Source organism: Protopterus annectens, chromosome 1.part0 (genome assembly GCF_019279795.1).
Source record: "Protopterus annectens isolate FY-2018-M chromosome 1.part0, PAN1.0, whole genome shotgun sequence".
In the NCBI taxonomy this organism is placed as follows: Eukaryota; Metazoa; Chordata; order Ceratodontiformes; family Protopteridae; genus Protopterus; species Protopterus annectens.
In genome coordinates this window covers 1,891,367,460-1,891,389,464 of record NC_056725.1, presented here as the reverse complement: position 1 = coordinate 1,891,389,464, position 22,005 = coordinate 1,891,367,460, and the positions used below count along the sequence as shown (strand labels likewise).

The 22,005-nt window shown below is 40.1% G+C and overlaps 1 protein-coding gene across 1 annotated transcript in view; it reads left to right on the top strand.

The window, feature by feature from the left end:
• Window positions 1–22,005, top strand: part of SPEF2 (sperm flagellar 2) — a 2,540,087-nt gene that overhangs the window by 1,705,840 nt on the left and 812,242 nt on the right. The window contains exon 22 of the mRNA XM_044069998.1: window positions 18,571–18,709. Within this exon, the coding sequence (XP_043925933.1) occupies window positions 18,571–18,709 (139 nt within the window). The remainder of the gene's footprint in view (window positions 1–18,570; window positions 18,710–22,005) is intronic.

Genomic DNA, 22,005 nt, shown 5'->3' with positions numbered 1-22,005 from the left:
TACCAGGAGGAAGTTTATGACTGACAATCCTGTTATCTGGCTCACACCTGAATGATGATAGTGAATCACACTTCTTAATTTGGAGACAAAGTTTGTTCCAGAGAAGGGATATGCACTGCATGACAAATCTTTCTCCACTTTTTTCTTAAGGTGTCTGGTCCTAGTATTTGTAGGACTGTTTGATTTATGAAGATATAAAAAGTCTTGTATTACTGGATCGCCTATTGCCTGATAAGTGAGGCACATATCACCCCTTGACCTTTTAAGTTAGGAACCTTGGTCTTTTCAGTTGTATTGTAAAAAGTTGTTGCGCAAGTAACTGAAAGCTTAGAAGGTATTGTAAACATAACTGATAAGCTGTTAGTGTGAGGTCATACACAAAACATGATAGGAGACTACTACAGTTTTGATTAGCTTAATAGAAAATAATTGCAAGCTAAGTCAGAGCAAATGAAAAATAACACTGGCAAATCTGAAATACATGGGTCATAGTTTAGTATCAGTTGGTCTGTAACCTGATCCAGAAAAAAAAATCTGTGCATTTGTGCATATGCCAAGGCGTTATAGAAGTTTGAGTGGGTTTTGACCCATAAATTGTAGTTTATTGGCCGTTTAGGCAGTTTTCCATCTCTTTCAACTTGCTGACTTAAAAGCCTGTGTTTGCGCTTGTTCCCCAGCTTTTCTGTAATTAGTCTAGTCCAGGTACAGATTTGCTGTATCCAGGAATCTTTGTAACTTCTGAGCCCCCCAAGCCTTTCTGTGTTGGAGGGGAAGCCTTCTAGCTTATCAGTGGGAGTGGTAAGCACTAGGTAGCCTATCTACCACAAGAGGAGTGGTTCCTGGCCCAAAAATTGTAGCTACTGGCCGTTTGGGCAGTTTTTTCCCATCTCTTTCAACTTTCTGGTTTAAAAGCCGCACTTGCGCTTGTTTCCCACCTTTCTTGTTACTAGCCTAGTCCAGATACAGAGTTGCTGTATCCAGGACTGTTGGTAAGCTTCTGAGCCCCACAAGCCTTTCTGTGTTGGAGGGAAGCCTTCTAGCTTATCAGTGGGAGTGGTAAGCACTAGGTAGCCTATCTACCACAAGAGGAATGGTTGTGGCCCAGAAATTGTAGTTTATTGGCCGTTTGGGCAGTTTTTTCCATCTCTCTCAACTTTCTGGTTTTAAAGCCCATGTTTACACTTGATCCCCACCTTTCTCATAACTAGTCTAGTCCAGTCTATGATCTGAAAGTTATGTACAAACCAAGTGGTCAGATAAATGTGACAGGTATGTTGAGTAAATATTTAGTAGAGGAGTGTGACAGTTTGTTTTATGAAGAATTACAGAATATTTGTGTAATACCACAGATAACAATGACATATAAAAAGTAAAAGGATTTCACAAGTGTACTGGCACTGAGTTAGAAACGTAGTTACTGAGAGATGCTACAATGAAGGGCTGACCGGAACAAAAATAAAGTAAAATCATTAGTAAGACAAAACTGTCAGCCTTATTTTTCTTTCAGGGAACAATATATTGTGTACAAAGCTCATTGTTTAAGGCTGATAGAATAGTAGTTCCCAATCAACTGAAAAAAACAAATGCTTGATAGGATATGAGCTACATCTGGGAATAGTAAAGAACAACGAAAAAACAGGTTATCTAATATTTTGAGTAGGAACGTCAACTTAAATAGCATGAGAAGTAAAGAGCTATGCCACTAACAGTATATCTGTTAACAGTAGTCCAAAGAGGAGATTATGATGTGCCCTTTTGCATATCATCCATGGAACTGAGTGGACACTAGTTTCAGTTGAAGTAGCTATGTATTTCATAAGACAGGATTATTATTCCAAGTTCCCTGTAATAGCAAAACTGAGACAGAGACATAACAAGTGCAAATGTGGTAGGTGGACAAAATCCAATATTGTCAAGACAAGGTATACCTGGTATTGTTTTATGAGATAGTGTTTCACAGTATATGGAATTCAGAACATTTACTCACAAGAGGAAACTGAGACACCCAGCATCTGGTTCCCATCATCCTTAGTCTTATGGTCAAGTGGATAGAACTGAACAGGCACTGAAAACTTTCATGAAAAAGAGCTATAGCCGAAGCTACATAGAATGTCATCCTGCAGTTCTTTAGTACAGGAATACTTTATATAATTGCTGTGATAGCCTGTGAGATAGAAACTCAGTTCATTTTGAATCTTCAATCTTCATACATTCCATGAGAGCAAAACTTGATTGCAGACAAGCTAAGCAAGACCAGAACAGAACCCATGAATGATACACCAGTTCTGGAAAACCTTTCTTGAGGCTCAAACAGGTCAGGGTATCTGGTCTTCTCTCAAGTGAAACTGCACTTCTGTAAAATGCAGACATTAGAAGTACAGCTTTCCATAAGAGTGTTCAGGAATAGAATGTTCTGCAGAGAACTATAGGTGACACCAGAGAAATATGGTACATGCACAAGCAAGGCAGAAAATTCTGTTGCCAGGATGACCATTTAATTCTGAGGACTGGTCCTGTCTTTCAAGATTCTGCCAGGTGGTCTCCCCATTTCAGGTAATATAGTGTGCTGGCAGACTAATAGAGATGTAGAATATATCTACCGTAACATGATCTGCAACTCCCCTCCCACTGAGTTTTCCAATTTGTACTTTGGATGGCTTCAGCCTTCAGTGGGTGAACTGTTCTACTCTCCTCAAAAAGCAAAGCTTTTGCTTTATCTTTCCAAGATGACAGAAATTGTCTCACATTTTAGGAAGGGGAGCCCACTATATACATTCTTTTCTGTAACTCTTATTCAGAGAGTAAAACAAAATGAAAGGAAGTAATGGATTTGTATAGTTCTGATGACTCCTTCTTTTCCTAGATGGCCTTCACTCTCTTCCACTAGGGAGTGACACCAGCTTCTTTGGTTTCCATTTAGGGAGGGTCATCTGTTACAACAGCAAGTCCATTTGTTATAACCCTTCCTTCACAGTCTTCATTCTACAGCTTGTAAGCTGAGGTTTCAGTCTCCGGTGTTGCCTTGTTTCTTGTAATGTTATTCATAATTTACAAAAAAAAAAAAAAAAACAAAAGTGAGGAAGCAATCCAAGAAAGATGTATCCATCTGAATGTAAGAGAGTTATATGTGGTACTAGACTAAGGGCTTGTCTCCCTTTCAGCTGCATTTATCTAAAGTCGTAGATTATTTTCTCATTTGCCTAGTATATAACAACCTTATTCTTATGTTAAGGTGCTGATGTGATTTGCAAGTTTGTCTACCATTAATACCTACTCTTGTTTTATTGGTAAACTGTTTTTTGAGAGGAGTACTTCCCCTTACATTAGCTGCAGAAATAGTAGAATTTACAGTTTTTTTCTATACCTTCCACAGAACTGCTCTTCACTCTTCCATTGAAACCCGTCATAGAAATCAGCCCTTTTGTTAGTGGTTATGTTGGCTGGGATGGTGCTGTCATTGCAGAACTTATTGTAGCCCTATATTTCTATCCACAAGGAGAGTTGATTTGTCTAGCAATCCATCCTTTATGCCAAATGTTATGTCAGACATTACTCTTAATCAAAATATTCACATCACTCTTACCCCTATCCACATAACCCTGTTGAGAGGACTTTGCATTATTTAGATGTCATTATAAATCTTCTAGGACTAACATCATTAGGAAGTTTTGCTTCCAATAAGGTTGCTGCTGTGATCATGAAGCAAACTGTTTATAACTTGCATTTTATTATGACTGAGCCAACAAGTTGGTTTCTAGACCAGTTAAGAGTTTAATTTTCCAGTGGCGCTGCTATTTCTGCAACCTTTTATGAAGAGCTGAAAATGAATATGTACAAGACAACAACTCTGTCATCTTTTCATATAGTTACTAGACAATGTAATTTCGACCACCATTCTAAAGCAAGACCAAGTGTTGCCACAACAGTAATTTAGTGTATACTAGCAGGGGCCTCCACACATCCTTTGGATTCATAGCTTGTTAACCTACCTATATAGCATAACTATTCAAAGTACAAGAATGAAGCAATATATAATAGCACTGGTGTTTGACAGTAGATAATTCATTTCAATCCTATCTTTTAGTACTTGCTCTCTCTCACTTTCCATTTAGTTTATGAATTTTCATTATTCTTCTTTATGGTATATTGCTTTAATATTGTGTTCAGCAGTCATGGTGGTACAGCGGTTAGTGTTGCTGCCTCACAGCAAGAGGTTCTCGACTTCGATCCTCGGGTGGGGTGCCTTCTGTGCAGAGTCTGCACGTCCTCCCTGTGGTCGCATGGGTTTCCTTCAGGTGCTCTGGTTTCCTCCCACATCCCAAAGACATGCTGTAGGTGGATTGGACACTCTAAATTGGCTCTAGGTATGAGTGCTTGCATGTGTGTGCCTTCTGTGGACGGTTGGGTGGTGGGCTGACAACTCAACACCGTAAAAAACTCCACTGCCAATCATGAGTGGACAGGTGATCCACTGAGGTGACCCCTAACTGGGGAAAAGCCGAAAGAAGAAGACGAAGAAGAAGAAGATTGTGTTCAGTCTAAAGGTGGAAATGTTTGTGGTTGCCAAGGTACATTACAGCCTATAGAGCCTAGTCTAAAAACACATAGAAAGGTGTAGGCTAGTAAAACTTGGAAAAGAAAGAGTGATGACCTTTGAAGTACATCAAGGTGGATACTATGTCAATTTGGCATTTCTTTTTCTCTCTCTCTGTATATATATATATATATATATATATATATATACATGTAATATATATATATATATATATATATATATATATATATATATATATATGTAATATATATATATATATAGAGAGAGAGAGAGAGAAACTAATTAAAATATACATGTATGTATGTCCCTGTGCTTAATATTTTCCAGAGAGGAGGTGGTATCTTTGAATCAAGCTGTCAGAACTGGTTGTAGTGTCAGAGATTGGCCTTTTGTGGATTACTGGACTTTGCAAATATAAACACCCTTGACCAAATAGTGAATATGTCCACAAGATGCTTCAAACTACTGGACCAGATCATGCACCACCCATGTCTTGTCCTCCCTGAAAAGGTTTGACTATAAAGCTATCTCCTTCAAAATCAAAATAAACTGTATAACTCCAGTAAAACCAGTAACACTTAAAAACTATTCCAAGGTGAACTACCTTTTATCAAATGATGGTTTGTCAAAATTCAATGCTCCTTCAAACCCCAAAACTACAACCGCTTATGCTGAATTGCTTTCAGAAACTCTGTATAATCAGAAATATGCCAAAAACTAGCCTCAGAAACAAAACAACTTGGTGGCATCCGGAATTAAACAAGATATACTGCAAAAGGAAAAAATCATGGCAAAAATCAGGAAGGGTAATTCCCATAAAGACAAAAACCTCTCTCATCAAACTAAATAGGCAACTAAGAGGGCTAATTAGGTCAAACAAAGTCAACTTTGAGGTTAAGCTAGCCTCCCAGGTAAATAGGATCATAGGAGATTACTAGGTTAATGGCCATAGGGCCATTAGTAGCCTAGCCAAGTCCATTCCCTGTTCTCAAGAATATCAGGGTATTAAGCATAACTAAGTCAACAACTACCGCCCCTGTCCAAAAGTAACACAGGTGAAACTCCCGGGATGAATTTGTGGCTTCCCATCCAGTCATCCAAATTAGCTTAAATAGGATCAGTGAGGAGCTCTGTTTCACTTGAATTGGAAGTCTGTTCCAGAGGAGAGGTAATCTCTGTGAGACATATATGTCTCTCCAGCATGTCCTGTTGATGTCACATACTATGTTGAGTTCCCTAGAGTGATTTACAAATGTGCAGCATTTCTGTTACATCAGGATCTGAGATTGCTTTATATGCAAGGCAGAGGTCACTTCTGAGTATTCTGTAAGACAGAGTATAGTGACAGTGATTTCAGTCTGCCATTGTATGACTTATGCTTAAGACCCTGATTTTTCTTTGTAAGAAACCTTTGAGGCCTTTCCAGTTGCTTCAGGTGGCTGGTAAGGTACATACCAAAGGTAGCGCTGTACTCTATTATTGGCTTGATGAGTGAGAAATACAAGGTGGTTATAACATCATTTGGTCTGGAAGCAATGCCCCTACCTATGAGGTGGGTGATGTAGAAAGCCGTTCTTACCTCATTGGAGATGTGGTGTTCAAAGGAAAGGTTGCTGTTAACCTATGTGCCCAAGTTTCTCACCACTGATTGCATGCTTACTGTATTGTTATTAATGTGGTAATCTGCAGGGATGTCACCCTTGTTGAAGGGGATGATAACACATTCTTTGCATTGAGTTTTAGCCCATGACTTTGGCACCAGTCATTTGACTGTGTAAGTCCCTCTTGTAAGATGGTGACATTGTTTGGAGACTCGATGACTGCTCATAGTTTGCAATCAACAGCAGACTTTGTCAGCTATAGGACTTTTATTTTAGCCTGTACATCTGAGAAGTAGATTCCAAATAATAGGAGCCCCAGCATTGATCCCTGTGGAGCACCACTGGTTATGGGTCTGCTGGTGGAGGTAGAGTCACCTATTTTGACTGTGTGCATTCTATCAGTGAGCTAGTTTGCAATCCACTTGTCAATATATGGGTTGATCTCCAGCTGGGTGAGTTTATCAATGATGCCTGAGTAGGTAATAGTCTCAAAGGCTTTGGCCAGGTCCAGGTAGGTCATATGGATGGAGTTGCCTTTGTCCAGGCCTTTGTTGACTGTCTCATAGAAGTCCACCAAGTTCAAGAGACAGTATCTCCCTTTAACGAAGCCAAACTGGGTTGGGTCAAGCGATTGTAGGTCTCCTATATCTTTGTTGATAAGGTCCATGATTATTCTTTCCATAGCCTTGCAGATTAGGCTGGTAAGGCTTATGGGTCTATAGTTCCTAAAGTCTGTGGAGGCACCTCCTTTATGTAATGGGATAACAGTTGCTGTTTTCCATTCAGCATGTACAAAACCAGTGCTTAGACTGTGGTCAAAAAGAGTACCCAGCTGTACAGCTAGCTCCTATTTTAATCCATCTAGAATGCAGCCTGAAATATTATCAGGTCACATAGAGGCTGTGTTTCTGACATTAGAGAGAGCATATACAGCCTGCTCTTTGAAGATACTAGGTGGAGGGCAGGTGGCAGGGATGCTTTGGGGGATATGTGGTGGGGACAGGGGGAGAAGTTTTCACTAAACCTGTCAGCAGGTTGCCTATTTCTGTGGGTTCAGTGTATGTGGTGCCGTTAACAACCAGTTGTGCGCAGATCTGGGTTTTTCCTTTAAGGTTTCTGATGTAGCTAAAGAAGGCCTTATGGGTATCCTTAGTGAAGGAGGCTAATTTGGATTCATAGTTAGCTTTAGAGTACCTTACAAGGTGTCTTACTTGTTCAAGATGAGGAAGGAATGCTTCCAATTCAAAACCATTCCTTGGATAGCAATTTCTTTCTCTTATTGTATAACCTGTTAATGGTGGATGTCCACCAGGCAGACTTGTTCTTTCTTGAGGATCTTGTTTTGGTCCTATCAGGTACGGCTGAGTCAGTACATTTGTATAGATGCTTATACAAGGCATTGATGTAAATCCCAGTATTGGTGTCCATGCCATCTGTGAGGGCAGGGGCTATGAAGCTATTAATGCCATCACATATTAGGTTGTAATTGGCTTTGTAGAAGTTTTTTAGCCTAGTTGTTGCTAATGGGGGGGGGCAGATGTTACTGTTACTTTTAATGAGACTGATTTATTATCAGACCTCCCTAGGGAGGGCCGCACACATGGGGTGGTACAATGATCACCCATGTTAGTGAGCACCAGATCGAGAATGTTTGAGCCCCTTGTGGGGGTGTCAGCCAACTGATCCAGGACATTGCAGTTGATGAAGTCCAAGAGCCTTTGGGCAAGTGTGTTAGTACAAGTATAATTTACCCAATCTATGGATGGGTAGTTAAAGTCACTTAAAACCAGGGTGTTTGGGTGTATATTGAGTGAGTCAAGTAGATCCAAGTATACAGTGTGGTTATCCTGGTTTATGGAGGGGGTCCTATAACTGGCAATAACTTGGAGAAAGGTCTTACCTACAGTCAGTTGGACCTGGATTAGTTTAAGGGAAACATCTTGTGTAACCAATCTAGAGGTGTATTTATCTTTGATGAGTATTGATACTCCACCTCCTTTTGTTCTCACACTTTCAGTTTATGGCCTGAATGTGTGGAAGGCATTATAACCCCGTATGGTCGGGTGCTTTCCATGGCCTTAAACCATGTCTCTGTGACTGCACAGATGTCAGCATCTTCTAAGGTGAGGGTTGCTTCCAGTGAGTGCAGTTTTAGGTTCAGACTCCTAGCATTTAGCATAGCCTTGAGGATGCTTTTTGAAGATATTTTTACATCGAGAATTTTGTTGTTTTGACATTGCCTAAAAAAGACACTATGGGGAGTCAAGAGCTTAAGCCAGTAACTGAAATCCCAGAGGTTACAGATGAAGACAATCTCTGGCAAAGCAGCATGGTCTATCTACCATATCATCCCAAGCTGACAAGTACTGGATCCATTTAGAATGGCACCAGAAATAAGCCAATTGTTAAAGTCAATCCTTTTTTGTTTACATTGTAATACCATTTTAGGTGAAGGTAGTATGCTGCTCAAGGCTAGGGACATACCAGTTTGAGACATAATCAGAGAGCTCACTCATGTTTCTCTTCATATAGTCTAGTGAGGTACATCTCAAGTTATTCACACCAACGTGAACTATGGCAGAGTCATAACTGTACTTGTTGTGGAGAGAACTGAGTGCGTGTGTGATCTGGCTGATCCTGGCACCTGACAGACAGCTGAACGTAACCTTCTTCTTGTGTAGCCTGGTGAATGGCACATCTGTGTGTCTCACTATGGAGTCACCTATGACCAAAAATTTGGTTTATATGTGCTTTGCCTTAGGGACTGGTTTGGTGAGACACTTGACTTGGGGGTTTGTGTGTATTGAGTGCTGTAGGTACAGTATTATGTGTGGCATGTTTGCGTTTCAGAGATCTGTATGTTTAGGTAAATTTCTGATGAGTACCACCACATATGACGGTTTATGTGTTAAGAGTGTGGTTTGTGCAGCAGGTGTAGCATGTGGGCTAACAACCTGTTTGGTGTCACTGTTCTGTGAACAAGAGAGCAAGGATTCCAAATTCTTAGTGTATATGCATCTCTCACAAGTTGAGCTTGAGTGGTTTAAGAATAGTGGGTTGTCAGTGTACATGAGGCAATTGCTGCACTGCCTCAGGGGATCCCCTTCACATTCTCGACACTGCAAAATGCCGACATTCATATAGCCAAGACCATATGATTGACATTTGCAATGTCGATAATGCGGAACCGGCATCAGAGTACAGTGCGTAAATGAAAAGATTTCCATTCCTGCACTGTAGTGCGATCTTGGAGTTGGTATATTTAAGTTACGGGGGTGTGGGGGGTGGAGCCCCCCATGGGGGGTGCAGGGTGGCTTGCCCCCTGCTAGCAATGTGTTAGTAATTGGTAGTGTTTTTATTTTATTTTTTTTTTTTGGATGTTCAAAATTCCGAATGTCGATCCTATGGTCTTAGCCTTATGAATGTCGACATTTTGGCATTTCGATCATCCAATGGTAACCCGCCTCAAGATAGCTATGTCAATCGGGGTGGCAGGGGAAATAAAGGAGAACTGGCCAGCCATAATACTAGTTGTAAATTTGCTTACTTTAATGAGGAAGGGTGTGGTTTAAAAGGGGCTTAATGCTGGGTCTATACTAATGGGGCTTTCAAGGGTTACAAGACTATTAGGGATTAGGCGAGTTCTTTTATTAAAAAATACACTTTATTCAGCTGCTTTGACTATATTTGTGTCTCTTCCTACTTTATTACTTTATTTTGCTTTTGCTGCTTGTTCTTAAATTTGTTCAACTGCATTTATTCTGCTGCATTTATTACTGCTTGTTAGTAGCCTGATTAAAATTAAATTGTAATTGTTATTCTAAGCCTCTTAGTTTTGATTTAAGGATTTAGGCTTCAGGCCAGTTATTTTACTTTAAGAAGGTTTGTGGTCTGCACTCTAGTGGGAGGAGAAGGTAGCCTCTGCCCTTCTGAGATGGGAATTGGTGGATGAAGGCTTATTGTGCCTGTTGTTCTAAGCGTCCTTATTCCAGTTTAAGCTCTTGGGTTCCAAGCCAGTTATTTTACATTAGGAAGATTTGTGGTGTAAACTCTTGTGGCAGGAGGGGATAGCCTACACCTTTCTAAGATGGGAAATGCTGGTTGAAGGCTTATTGTGCCTGTTATTCTGTGTCTTTCTTTTGGTTTAAGCACTTGGGTTCCAAACCAGTCACTTTACATTAAGAAGATTTGTGGTCTAAACTCCTGTGTCAGGAGAGGATAGACTACACCCTTCTAAGCTGGAAATAGCTGGTTGAATGCCTATTGTCTCTGTTATTCTGAAGTGTCTTAGTTCCAGATTAAGCACTTGGGCTCCAAAACCAGTTGTTTTACATTAGGAAGGTTTGTGGTCTAGACTTTTGTGGCAGGAGAGTGTGGTTCATACCCTTCTAAGCTGGAAATTGCTGGTAAAGGCTTATTGTGCCTGTTATTCTAAGTGTCTTTATTCTGGTTTAACCACTTGGGTTCCAAACCAGTTACTTTACATTAGAAAGATTTGTGGTCTAAACTCCTGTGGCAGGAGAGGATAGACTACACCCTTCTAAGCTGGAAATGGCTGGTTGAATGCCTATTGTGTCTGTTATTCTGAAGTGTCTTAGTTCCGGATTAAGCACTTGGACTCCAAAACCAGTTGTTTTACATTAGGAAGGTTTGTGGTATAGACTCTTATGGTGGTGGGAGAATGTGGCCTACACTCTTCTAAGCTGGGAATTGCTGCTTTATTTAAACTGTTTTTTACTGTTGTGACTGTGATTTTTTTACATTTTGAATTTCTAGTACTTCTGCATTTTATAGCATAGGCTAGATTCAGACTTGCTGAATCTAGACTGTTTGGTATCACTTGAGCACTAAAAACAGCTCTTTACTGAGATGCTGAAAGACTGATGCATCTGCTGCTTCCAACTAACTATAAGTGATGTTTTTGCTCTTATATTTGACTTTTAATTTGTATTTGCATTGTACTGTCTGTTTGAATTGTCTGAACTGTTTTTGCCACATTTTACTCTATACTGTACAAGCTCAGCTGTAGCATAGCCCAGTTCCAGATTTGCTGTTTCTGGGTCTGTTTTGTAACTTCTGAGCATCAAATTCAAGCCATCTTTGTTGGTGAAGGCCCTTCTGCACCCTTGTGGGAGGAGAGTGCTGCCTGGGTCCCATCTAATCGAGGGTGATTGGACTAGAGCTCAGAAAGTGGCTAATTTGAGTTAAAAGGGTTATTTATTGTTTTATTTAAGCCCCAGTTTTTGCAGTTGTTTGTGCGTAGTGCACCATTGTGCACTGCTGAGTAGTGGTGGTAACCATTGGCAGTTATAGACGCAAACATTTTGGTTGTTAAATTTTCCCTTAACACTTTGCTTATGGTCCTACAGAGGTTTTTCATGGCCCTGCTGTACTGTCAGGTGGAACACTAAGCCTAGCCTCAGAGGTACTAACACACCTCTCACTCACTAGCCACTCCTAAGTGCAACCTCTTTTCCTGACCATATAAACTTACCTAACACTATTGATGGACAATTTCCCACAGTTTCACCAGCCAGCTTGGTCGACATGGGCATCCTGAGGCAGTGTAGTAACTGCCTCATAGGTTCATAGGTAGATACTAGGCTATTGGCCCAAGGGTCTAAGTAAGCCTAGCCAACAAGGTTCCCTGGCTTACACCACCCAAGAAAGTTATCACTGACAGCCCTCTACTTCTAGTCCACACAAACTCAGCATGTGAGAGATGCAACTATATTAAGCTCCTTGAATCCATGCTCTCTCACACACACCAGTCAGTACATATGACAATGAGTAGGTTGTCAGCATGCACACCTTACCTCCTACTCCATCCAGTCCCATGTCACACATACTTGCATATGCGGAGGACCTCACCAGAAACATACCTACATACCAGAGACCTTCCAAACACAAACACACTACACATAATACTTCCTCTGCAAAACACAATACACATAATAGCTCTTGCACCAGTGTCTCACCTGTCAAACCCTTAAGTCAAAACACTAAACCAAACATACTAGTCATAGGTGATTCCATCGTGAGGCATGCAGATGTCCATCTCATCAGGCTGGATAAGAAAAAGGTCACAATCAGCTGTCTGTCAGGTACCAGGATGCACCATATCACACATGCACTCAAGTCTCTCAACAACAGGTACTGTTATGACTCCATCATAATACAAGTTGGTGTGAATGACTTGACACGTACATCTCTGGACTATATGAAGACAGACATGACTGAGCTCTTGAACTATGTGTCTCAGACAAGTATGTCCCTAGCCTTAAGCAGTATTTTACCTTCACCTAGGATGATGCCTCAATACAAACATAAAAAGTTGACTTCAATAATTGGCTTAGTTTGTGGTGTCATTCTAAGGGGATCCAGTATCTGTCAGCCTGGGATGACATGATCGACAGACCTCAATGCTTTGCCAGCGATAGTCTTCATTTGTCACCTCTGAGATTTCATCTACTGGCTACAGTTCTTGCCACCCACATAGGCCTTTTTTAGACAGTGTCTCATGGACAAAATTCCTGATGTAAAAACTACATCTAAAAACAACTTCAGGGTTATGCTACTAAATGCTAGGAGTCTTGACATGAAATTGCACTCACTGGAAGCAGTCCTTACCTTGGAAAATGTAGACATTTGTGCAGTCACCATACCTGGCTCAAGGCTGTGGAAACCACCCCAGCCATACCAGGATACACCTCCTTCCACACATTCAAACCACAAACTGAAGGTGTGAAAACTAAAGGAGGCAGTGTATCAATATTCATTAAAAGATAAATACACCTCCATATTGGTTAGACAGCATGATTCCCTGGAGATACTTCAGATGCAATTTACTGCTGGTAGGGCACTTATTCAAGTAACTGCCAGCTACAGGACCCCCTCCATGAATCAGGACACCCACTCTGCCTATTTGGATCTACTTGAGTCTGTCAAGTTGGGTGACTTTAACTACCCATCCATTGACTGGGTAAATTACTTGTGCTCAAATTCACTTGCCCAAAGGTTCCTCGACTTTGTTAACTCCAGTGCCCTGGACCATCTGGGTGACAGCATCCTGGATCTGGTGCTTACCAATATGGGGACCACTGTAGCACCCCTACTGTGAGGTCTTCCTTGGTGAGATCTGACGAGAAATCAGTCTCATTCAAAGTAGCTATCACACCTGACCCCCCCCCCCCATCAGCATTTAAATTAAAAAACCTTCTCCAAACCAGATTATAATCTCTTACAGGATGGTATAAATAGCTTCTCTACACCCCCCGCCCCAGATGAAACTGGCAAGTATGCTGAGTTCTACACCAATGCTTTATACAAACACCTGTATATCTGCATTGATTTGAACATACCTGATAGGACCAAAACAAACTCCTCAAGGAAGAGCAAACCTGTCTGGTGGACAACTGCCATTAACAGGCTTTAAAATAAGAGGAAGAAATTGCTGTCTAAGAGTAAGAGGGCGCAAGCACTAAAATAGAAACACTCCCTCCTCAGCTTAAACAAGCAAATAAGACTTCTTGTAAAGTCCTCCAAAGCAAACTATGAATCCAAATTAGTTTCCTCAACTAAAGGCAATCATAAGGCATTCTTTAGTTACATCCATAACCTAAAAATAAAGGCCCAGATTTGTTCCAAAATTGTAGTTAATGATACCGCATATACTGAAACTGTGGACATAGTTAACCTGTTGGCCAACAGGTTCTGTGAAAACTTCACTCGCCTGTCCCCAACACACATACCCTATGACATCCCTACCACCTATCTCCTGCCTTGTATCTCTAAAGAGCAAGTTGGAAATGCCCACTCTAAGCCAAAAACACAGCATCTATGGGACCTGATAACATCCCAGGCTGTGTCCTACATGGGCTCCAACAAGAATTAGCAACACCACTGGGTACTCTTCTCAGTCATAGTCTAAGCACTGGCTTCATCCCAGCTGAATGGAAAACGTTCACCGTTATTCCCTTGCACAAAGGTTGTGCTTCTACCGACCCTGGGAACTATAAACCTATTAGACTGATTAGCCTTATCTGCAATGCCATGGAGTGAACCATCATGGACCTTATCAATAAAGATATAGGTAATCGTCAAACACTTGACCCTACTCAGTTTGGACTTGTCAGAGGAAGAGCATGCCTGTTAAACCTGGTGGACTTGCTCGAGACAGTCAGCAAGGCCCTGGCTGAGGGGAAATCTGTGCATACAGCCTACCTAAACTTAGCCAAGGCTTTTGACACTATCCCCCACTCAGGCATCATTGACAAACTCACCCAGCTAGGTATCGACCTTTATATCATTAGATGGGTCACTAAATGGCTCACTGATAGAACCTATATAGTCAAAATAGGGGAATACACCTCCAACAGCAAACCTGTAACCAGTGGTGTCCCACAAGGATCAGTCTTGATATCTCTACTGTTTGGAATCTATTTCTCTGACATCCAAGCAAAAACTAAAGGTCTGTGGCTGACAAAATTTGCTGATGAGTGCAAACTGGGACCAGTCATAGAATCTCCAAATGATGTCAACATCTAACAAGATGGCCTTACAAAAACAAGTGATTGGTGTCAAAGTCAAGGCCTTAAACTTAATGCAAAAAATGTATTATCATCCCTTTCAGTAAGAGTAATGTTCCTGCTAACTACCACACCAATAGCAACACCCTAAGTATGCATTCAGTAATGAGAGACCTGACCACACAGGTTGACAGCAACCTTACCTTTGATTACCATGTCTCCACAGTGGTAAGAAGGACATTTTATATTGCTCACCTCATACGTAAGGGCATTGCCTCCAGAAAAAAAGAAGTTATAACCTTCCTATACTCTTCCCTCATCAGGCCAATAATTGAGTACAATGCCCCTTTTGGTATGTACCTTTCCAAGCATCTGCAGCAATTGGAGAGACTACAAAGGTTCCTCACAAGGAAAATTCAAGGTCTTCAGCATCTGTCTTATGTGGATCATCTGAAATCACTGTTACTTTATTCTGCTTCATACAGACTACTCAGAGATGATCTCTGCTTTGCATATAAGGCCATCTCTGCCCCTGCTTTAATGGAAATGCTGCATATCCACAAGATAAATGGTATAAGGGTTACTCATTCTAAAGACCTTAACCTGGTATATGAGATTAATAGAATGTGCTGAAGCTACAGATTTGTCTCCCAGAGGTTACCACACCTTTGGAACAGACTCCCACTTCATGTCAAACAGAGCACCTCATTGACCCTCTTCAAACACAATCTGGATGACTGGATGGGTAACCATAAATTCAGCCTGGAGGTTCTACCTTTGTCTTTCTTGGACAGAGGCAATAGGTGCAGATCATGGAAATAAGGGTAGAACTTGGCTAGGCTTCTAACGGCCCTAGCGCCATTAGTCTAGTAACTTCGTATGATCCTGTTATCCTATGATAGTGGCAAATGCTGTAGAAAGCCCAGCTGAGGTGCTCTCTGAGCAACTTAGTGCAATTTTAAGGGACTATTCAGTTGGAGCATGGGCAGCTTCTAAGGGAAAATAAATCTACTTTAGCTTTTGCATCTATAACTGCCAATGGTTACGTCCACTGCGCAGTGCTCCATGAAGGTGCACTGCATGCAAAAACAAATACCTTGCATTGCTCAGATGAAGATAGTAAAGCAGTGGCTAGTCACCAAACTCTGTGGAGCTGCGTTAAAACAGGCACAAACCCATACAAATTCAGGACTTATGTAGCAACTGCGAGAACCCATTTTTAAAACAAGTTAAGCAATTTTCAAATAACTCCAACAGTCTCGAACTCAGATGTGTCCTTTGCTACACTCATCTATCACAAGGGTGCAGGGGGTCCTCTTAATGTAAGATGCCTGGTTTTAGTGCCAAGATAATGTCAAATAGTTTAGATTCAGCAAATCTGAATCTAGCCTATGCTATATAGTACTCAAGTGCTAGAAAATTCAAAGTGCAGGAAAAACAATCTCAAGCAGCAAGCAGTTGAAACAGTGAAAACAGCAAAACAGTTAAAAGTAGGCAGCAATTCAGTAATGCATAGTTTAGTGCAGTACAAGGAATAAAATACTTATTTTTCTGTAGATTTCAAAGGATGCCATGGATTTCATTTGGATTCACACCAGAGATCTGAGGGAGAACACACCATAATGTCTTCTTCAACTGCGTCAAAAACCTCAAGGGCAACACATAGCAATGTGATCAACTGGTAGTTAATAGTGTCACATTCACCAAGCCTGGTGATATAATGAACTTATTAAAGGACAAATTGAGTTCCAACTTTACCCCCTTCTTACCCCCAACCATTCCCCAAGAAATACCCACACACATAACCCCTCCAGCTATAACTAGGGCGCATGTACCGCTTGCACTTACAGAAGCCAAGAACACAGCCTCAGTGAGCCTTAATAACATCCCTGGGTTCCCTGTGAACATTTTATAATACAACTTATCCGGATCCCTGGAGTCACTATTTAACTATAGCCTTAAACAGGCTTTGTGCCACGAGAATGGAGGACTGTGACTATCATCCTCCTTCATAAGGGAGGACCTTCAACAGATCCTGGAAACTCCAAACCCATTAGTCTGACTAGTCATATTTGCAAAGCCATGGTAGGAATTGTTATGGAAAGTATCAACAAGGACATAGGAGACCTCCAGACACTGGATCCATCCAGTTTGGCTTTGCCAAAGGAAGGTCATGCTTACTGAATTTTGACTTTGTCACTGAATACCCCAAGATGAGAACACCCTTCAGGAAGGTCTAACACATACAAATGTGTGGTGCCAAAGCCATTACTTAAAAGCCATTGCCAAGAAATGCATTATAGTACATTTTTGAGAAGTTGTGCACCCCAGATAACTGTTATCAATAAAACACCCCTAAAAGTTGATTCACTAGTAAGGGATCTTTAAACTCATGCAGATAGTAACCTAGCCATCAACAAACGTGTCCAAAGTAGTAAGAAAGTACTTCTATGATGCTCTACTTATATGTAAGGGCATGGCATCTAGGTATGTAGAGGTCATTGTACCACACTGTACCTCGCCCTCATCAGACCCATTATAGAGTGTCATGCCCCCTTTGGTATGTACCTGACCAGACACATGCAGCAACTGAAACTTCCAGAAAGGTTACATATAAAAAGAATACAGGGTGTAAACACAATGTCCTATGCTGATCACCTCAAAGTCCTGTCTCTTTGCACAGTGTTATACACACTTATGAGAGGTGATCTTTTCCTGGTATACAAGGCATCCATGGACCCTGTTTTGATGAACCTTTTGCTCATCTGTAAAACAAATGGCATCAGAATTATTAGATCAAAAGACCTGTATTTTGCTTGTAACATAAATAGGACATGTTCAAACAGAGATATTTCTCAGCGAATTTCCATTCTCTGAAATAGGCTCCCTGTCCATGTGAGTTCCTCTCTAACCTTATTTAACCACAACTTGGACAAGTGGATGGGCAAACTGGAATTTCTACCATGGTCTGGTACATATGTTTTTGAGGGTCAGAGGCAGTCAGTAAATCAACCCCTATATAAATCAAATTTGTGTGTCACATTTGGGTTGCACACATAGATTTTATAGGGCCCTAGAGATTGTTAGCCTAGTATACACCAGTTAACCTATGTGCATATTTATATATCTATTAACTTATTTATCCAGCTATCTACCTACTTCTATGTATATATCTATCCTTCTATCTATCTGTAGATAAATAAGCACTAGCACTAAAGAAGTGTGCATTTCAATTAGAACTCACACTCCAAATCACCAGTCTGACAGCTCTACTACTAAGCTAATGAAGGAGCTGAGAAATGCCCAAGGTGTTTCAAAGCATCAATTGTAAAGAGACGCTCGTCCACACACACACACACACACACACACACACACACACACACACACACACACACACACACACACACACACACACACACACACCACTGGGTATATGTATGTAGGTGTTTATGCACACAGCTGCTTTCTGTCAATTAACAGGATTTATAACTGAAGTTAGAGGCTATTCTTTACAAATAAAGAATCTTAATATTGATAATCAAATGATACTCAAACTTCACAGTGTTTGCCAGTTTAGTTCAGGTGATTAACTCTGTGGGCTGCTAACAGGATTTATGTTACATACCTGAGTTTGCACAATATCCTGTTGCAAACTGTGTGAATGAGCAAGGCACTTTACAAGATAATGTTGCCAGATTCACCCTGAAAAAAGGCACTTATGTCTGTTAGGCTTACTGTTACATTTATAAAATAATAAAAAAACCACAATGAATAACAGTAAACTGCTAGAAAGACTGTTGCATGTCTGAAATAAAAAAATATGCCTCATAAAATCAATACTTCATAACTATAATTAACTGGAATATGCCATTGTTTTATTTAACAGAATTCACAACAAAATCTAGACTTGAGTTGATTAAATCACATGCACTGAATGTTGTTCAAGATCTGAGAGCAAGAGCTTCCCAGGAATTCAAAGATATGGAAGAATGGACAGGAACTAGGTTTCTCGCAGAAATGGAAAGGTAACAGAATATGTTGTCTGTTGAGATTGTTGTGTTTGATATCATAATGATATATTTTCTACAGAAAGCAGATTATAGTTTATAAAAAAGCCTCCTTTTTTAGTTGTAGTTAATGATGTCAGCCCTATTTCAAAATCAATAATTAATGTTGACAGCCATAAATAGATTCACTAGGTGATGAGTATCTTTGCATTACATTTTAAAATTCCTAAAATTCCAGGACTGTTTTCTTAGTTAATTAATTTGTACAACAAATGTATATCTAAGACACTGGGGTATGTATTCCTATTACTAGTTCCTTAATCACTGAGGAAGCTTATTAATAACAATAAAGGCAGTGGATTACTAGCTCCTAATTGTCACCTTTGTCAAAATGACTAGCAGTGGTTCAGCATAGTAAGTTTACAGGTTGCTCTGCAGTCTCAGGGCTTCAGCCCTACAAGCACTATTGCCTTTTGGGTGTATGTTGGCAGCTGAAACCTAGACTAATTTCTGAAATCACTAATTAAGTTCCCTAGGGCAGAGATGTAATGTCTGTGGGATAAGGCTTACCTGTGTTCTCGCCAGGTAACTTAGTGAGAAAATTTCAGAAAGAACCAAAACAACATAGTAGAAGGGTAATGCTGTTATCAGAAGCTTACATTGTTCACTATATTATGCAAATGCATAATGGTGCAACATGGCAAGCAGTAACTTGAAAAAAGTAATATGAAAAAAAATAGCTTTAGAGCAAGAAAGCACGGAGTAATAACGTATCTGACATGGTGTTGAGTGATATTTGGCACAGAGGGTTAAGGCTATGAGCTGTAGCTCCTGTGGTACAGGTTTTGTGTCCTCAGCCCTCATTTACCTACTGTGTGACCTTAAGTCACTTAACCAAGTATTGTTTCTGGGTCACACCTGAAAAAGCATTGTGTAACCAATGGGCCTACCTGGTTAATAAATTGGCATTATTGTTATTAACACATATGCTGTATACAGGATCATAGGAGGTTACTAGGCTATTGGCCCTGAGGCCCTTATAAGCTTAGAAAAGATTATTATTAGACTAACTGTTCTTGTGGACCATTTTAAACCTAACCAATTAGCCCATGTGAGAATCAAACCCCTCATCTTGTGTTTGTAAGGTAAACACCTTAACTATTATGCCATAACCTACAACACAATTGCTGTGCTACTGCTGTTGCATAGCGAACATGCTACTGGATAAAATGGTGAGATGTGGTAAATAGGTTGACCAAGGAGAATGGAAAGACAAAGTAAAAAATGAGAAGGTTAATTAGCATACTCCATTGACTGTGGAATGATATAGTCCATCAAACTATTAAGCATAGTATACATTAGTCCAAATGCAGCCTGTACAGTATCCTACGTCAGTAGGCCAGGAAATGATCATGCAGAGCAAAACAGTAAAAACAGAATACAAAACACAGTGGTTTGTACATTTCCAGTGCAATACAGCACCTTGCACAGAACAGGACTGCTTAGCACAATATTGATAATCATGAACAAACAATGGTCCATACAGATGACAAGACAGATGAATATTTTTTTTTTTATGTTTGTTAACTGAGTAGATAGAGTAATTTTTTGACACCTTTCAGTCATGACCTAGGTGCATATCACTGCACAAATTCACATAGTTCATTTCATGGCATAAATTATGTACGTCACATTCTTATTTCATGATAAAGAGTGTACAGCATTACACAAAAGTGAAATTGCTCAAGTGTTAAAGAATGCATAAAAATATTTACATGTTACCTAGTTAATTGCTAGAACTTACTTTCACATGGTTCTTAAGTTGTGTGTTCTAGTTAATTGCTAAAGAATGTTCCCCAGATTCTTCAAAGTACAGTCATATATGACAAATTTTCACAGTGAAGTAAAATATAATCTGGCATATATCAAAAATGTAAAGTTTGCTCAGTAACTCAGAATACGTGTGTGGTGGAGTATAATTGTAGTATACTATGAATTCAGAGAAATATAAAGGGATCAGAGCTGAGATGAAGTAGGGGCTTAGGATATAAGAAGATGTATAGCTTACAAAAGAGAGTTATGATATGGATTAGCTGAGAAGAGAACCTAGGAAAAAGACAAAATTAGAGTGGGGAATGAGAGGGAGATTGTAAATGCGTGGAATAGAACTTTAGGGATTTGATCCGGCTTGAAAGTGGTTATTAAGTTAATGGTGTGGGGAAATACAAACAGAAGTACATAGCCTAGCCTTTGTAAATCAAGCATGTATATTTATACAAGTGGTCAAGGAGATGTCTTTGAAAAGATTTTAGGTCAAGTTTCTAGAAGGATCCTGTTCCATTATGCAGGAACAATTTTGCTGAAGTTTCTGTTCCTGAGTATTAGCTTGAATGTGGGCCTGACTTGTAAAAGGGCATTATTATCTTGGTTTCTGAGTGCATGATGGGAATGTTTAATTTGTAGTTTGGATCTAAGGGAGGGGAAGTAATCTTCATGGAAGAATTTTATAGGTAAGAGTGGAGAGAAGACTTCTAGGTCCAGCTATAGTAGGTAGGTGATAGGTAATTGGCTTTCTAAAGGGGAGACACAGTTGTGTTCATAGTGAATGGCTAGGCTTATGAGCCTAAAGATTGTACTGAATTATGCCAGTGTTGTGAGTTGAGTGCATTGTAAGCAGGGATAACCTATTTCCCAGTCTTGGAATAAGTGCATTTTTAGCTATGGCTCTTCTGGCCTCGTGGCCAAGATGGTTAGATATTGAATATGTGGCTTTAAGTTGGGCAATAAAATTTTTGACTACAGTCACTGTGTGAATTTTCAGGGACAAGGTTGGGTCAAGAGTAAGTCCCAGATATTTATACTATTGAGCTGACTTTAGAGTCATGTTTGCTGGTGTGGCAATTTTTAGGGCAGCACTGGTTTCAACTTAATTTGGTGTTCCAAATGTCATGATGACAGTTTTGCTGCAATTTATTATGTTTTTTTAAAAGTTTGTTAGTTCCATTTTTGCTGGGAGCGATATAATTTATGATTTGTGTACATGTGTTTCTCAAAGAGGCTTCAGCAAAATGTATGCCCTTCACTTTCTTTCTAGGATACAAATCACAATGCCAAGAATGGTGATATACATTCAAATAACAGTCTTTGTGGCATGACTACAAAACACACAACATATATGAAGATGTTTATTAGTAATGTTCCTCGGTGGCAGATGCTAATTTCCCTTTGTTGGTCAGTGTAATACATGGCCTGACACAAGCATAGCAGGTAGATAGTAGAGCAATGATGCCTACACCAACCAGTCTTGCCATAGC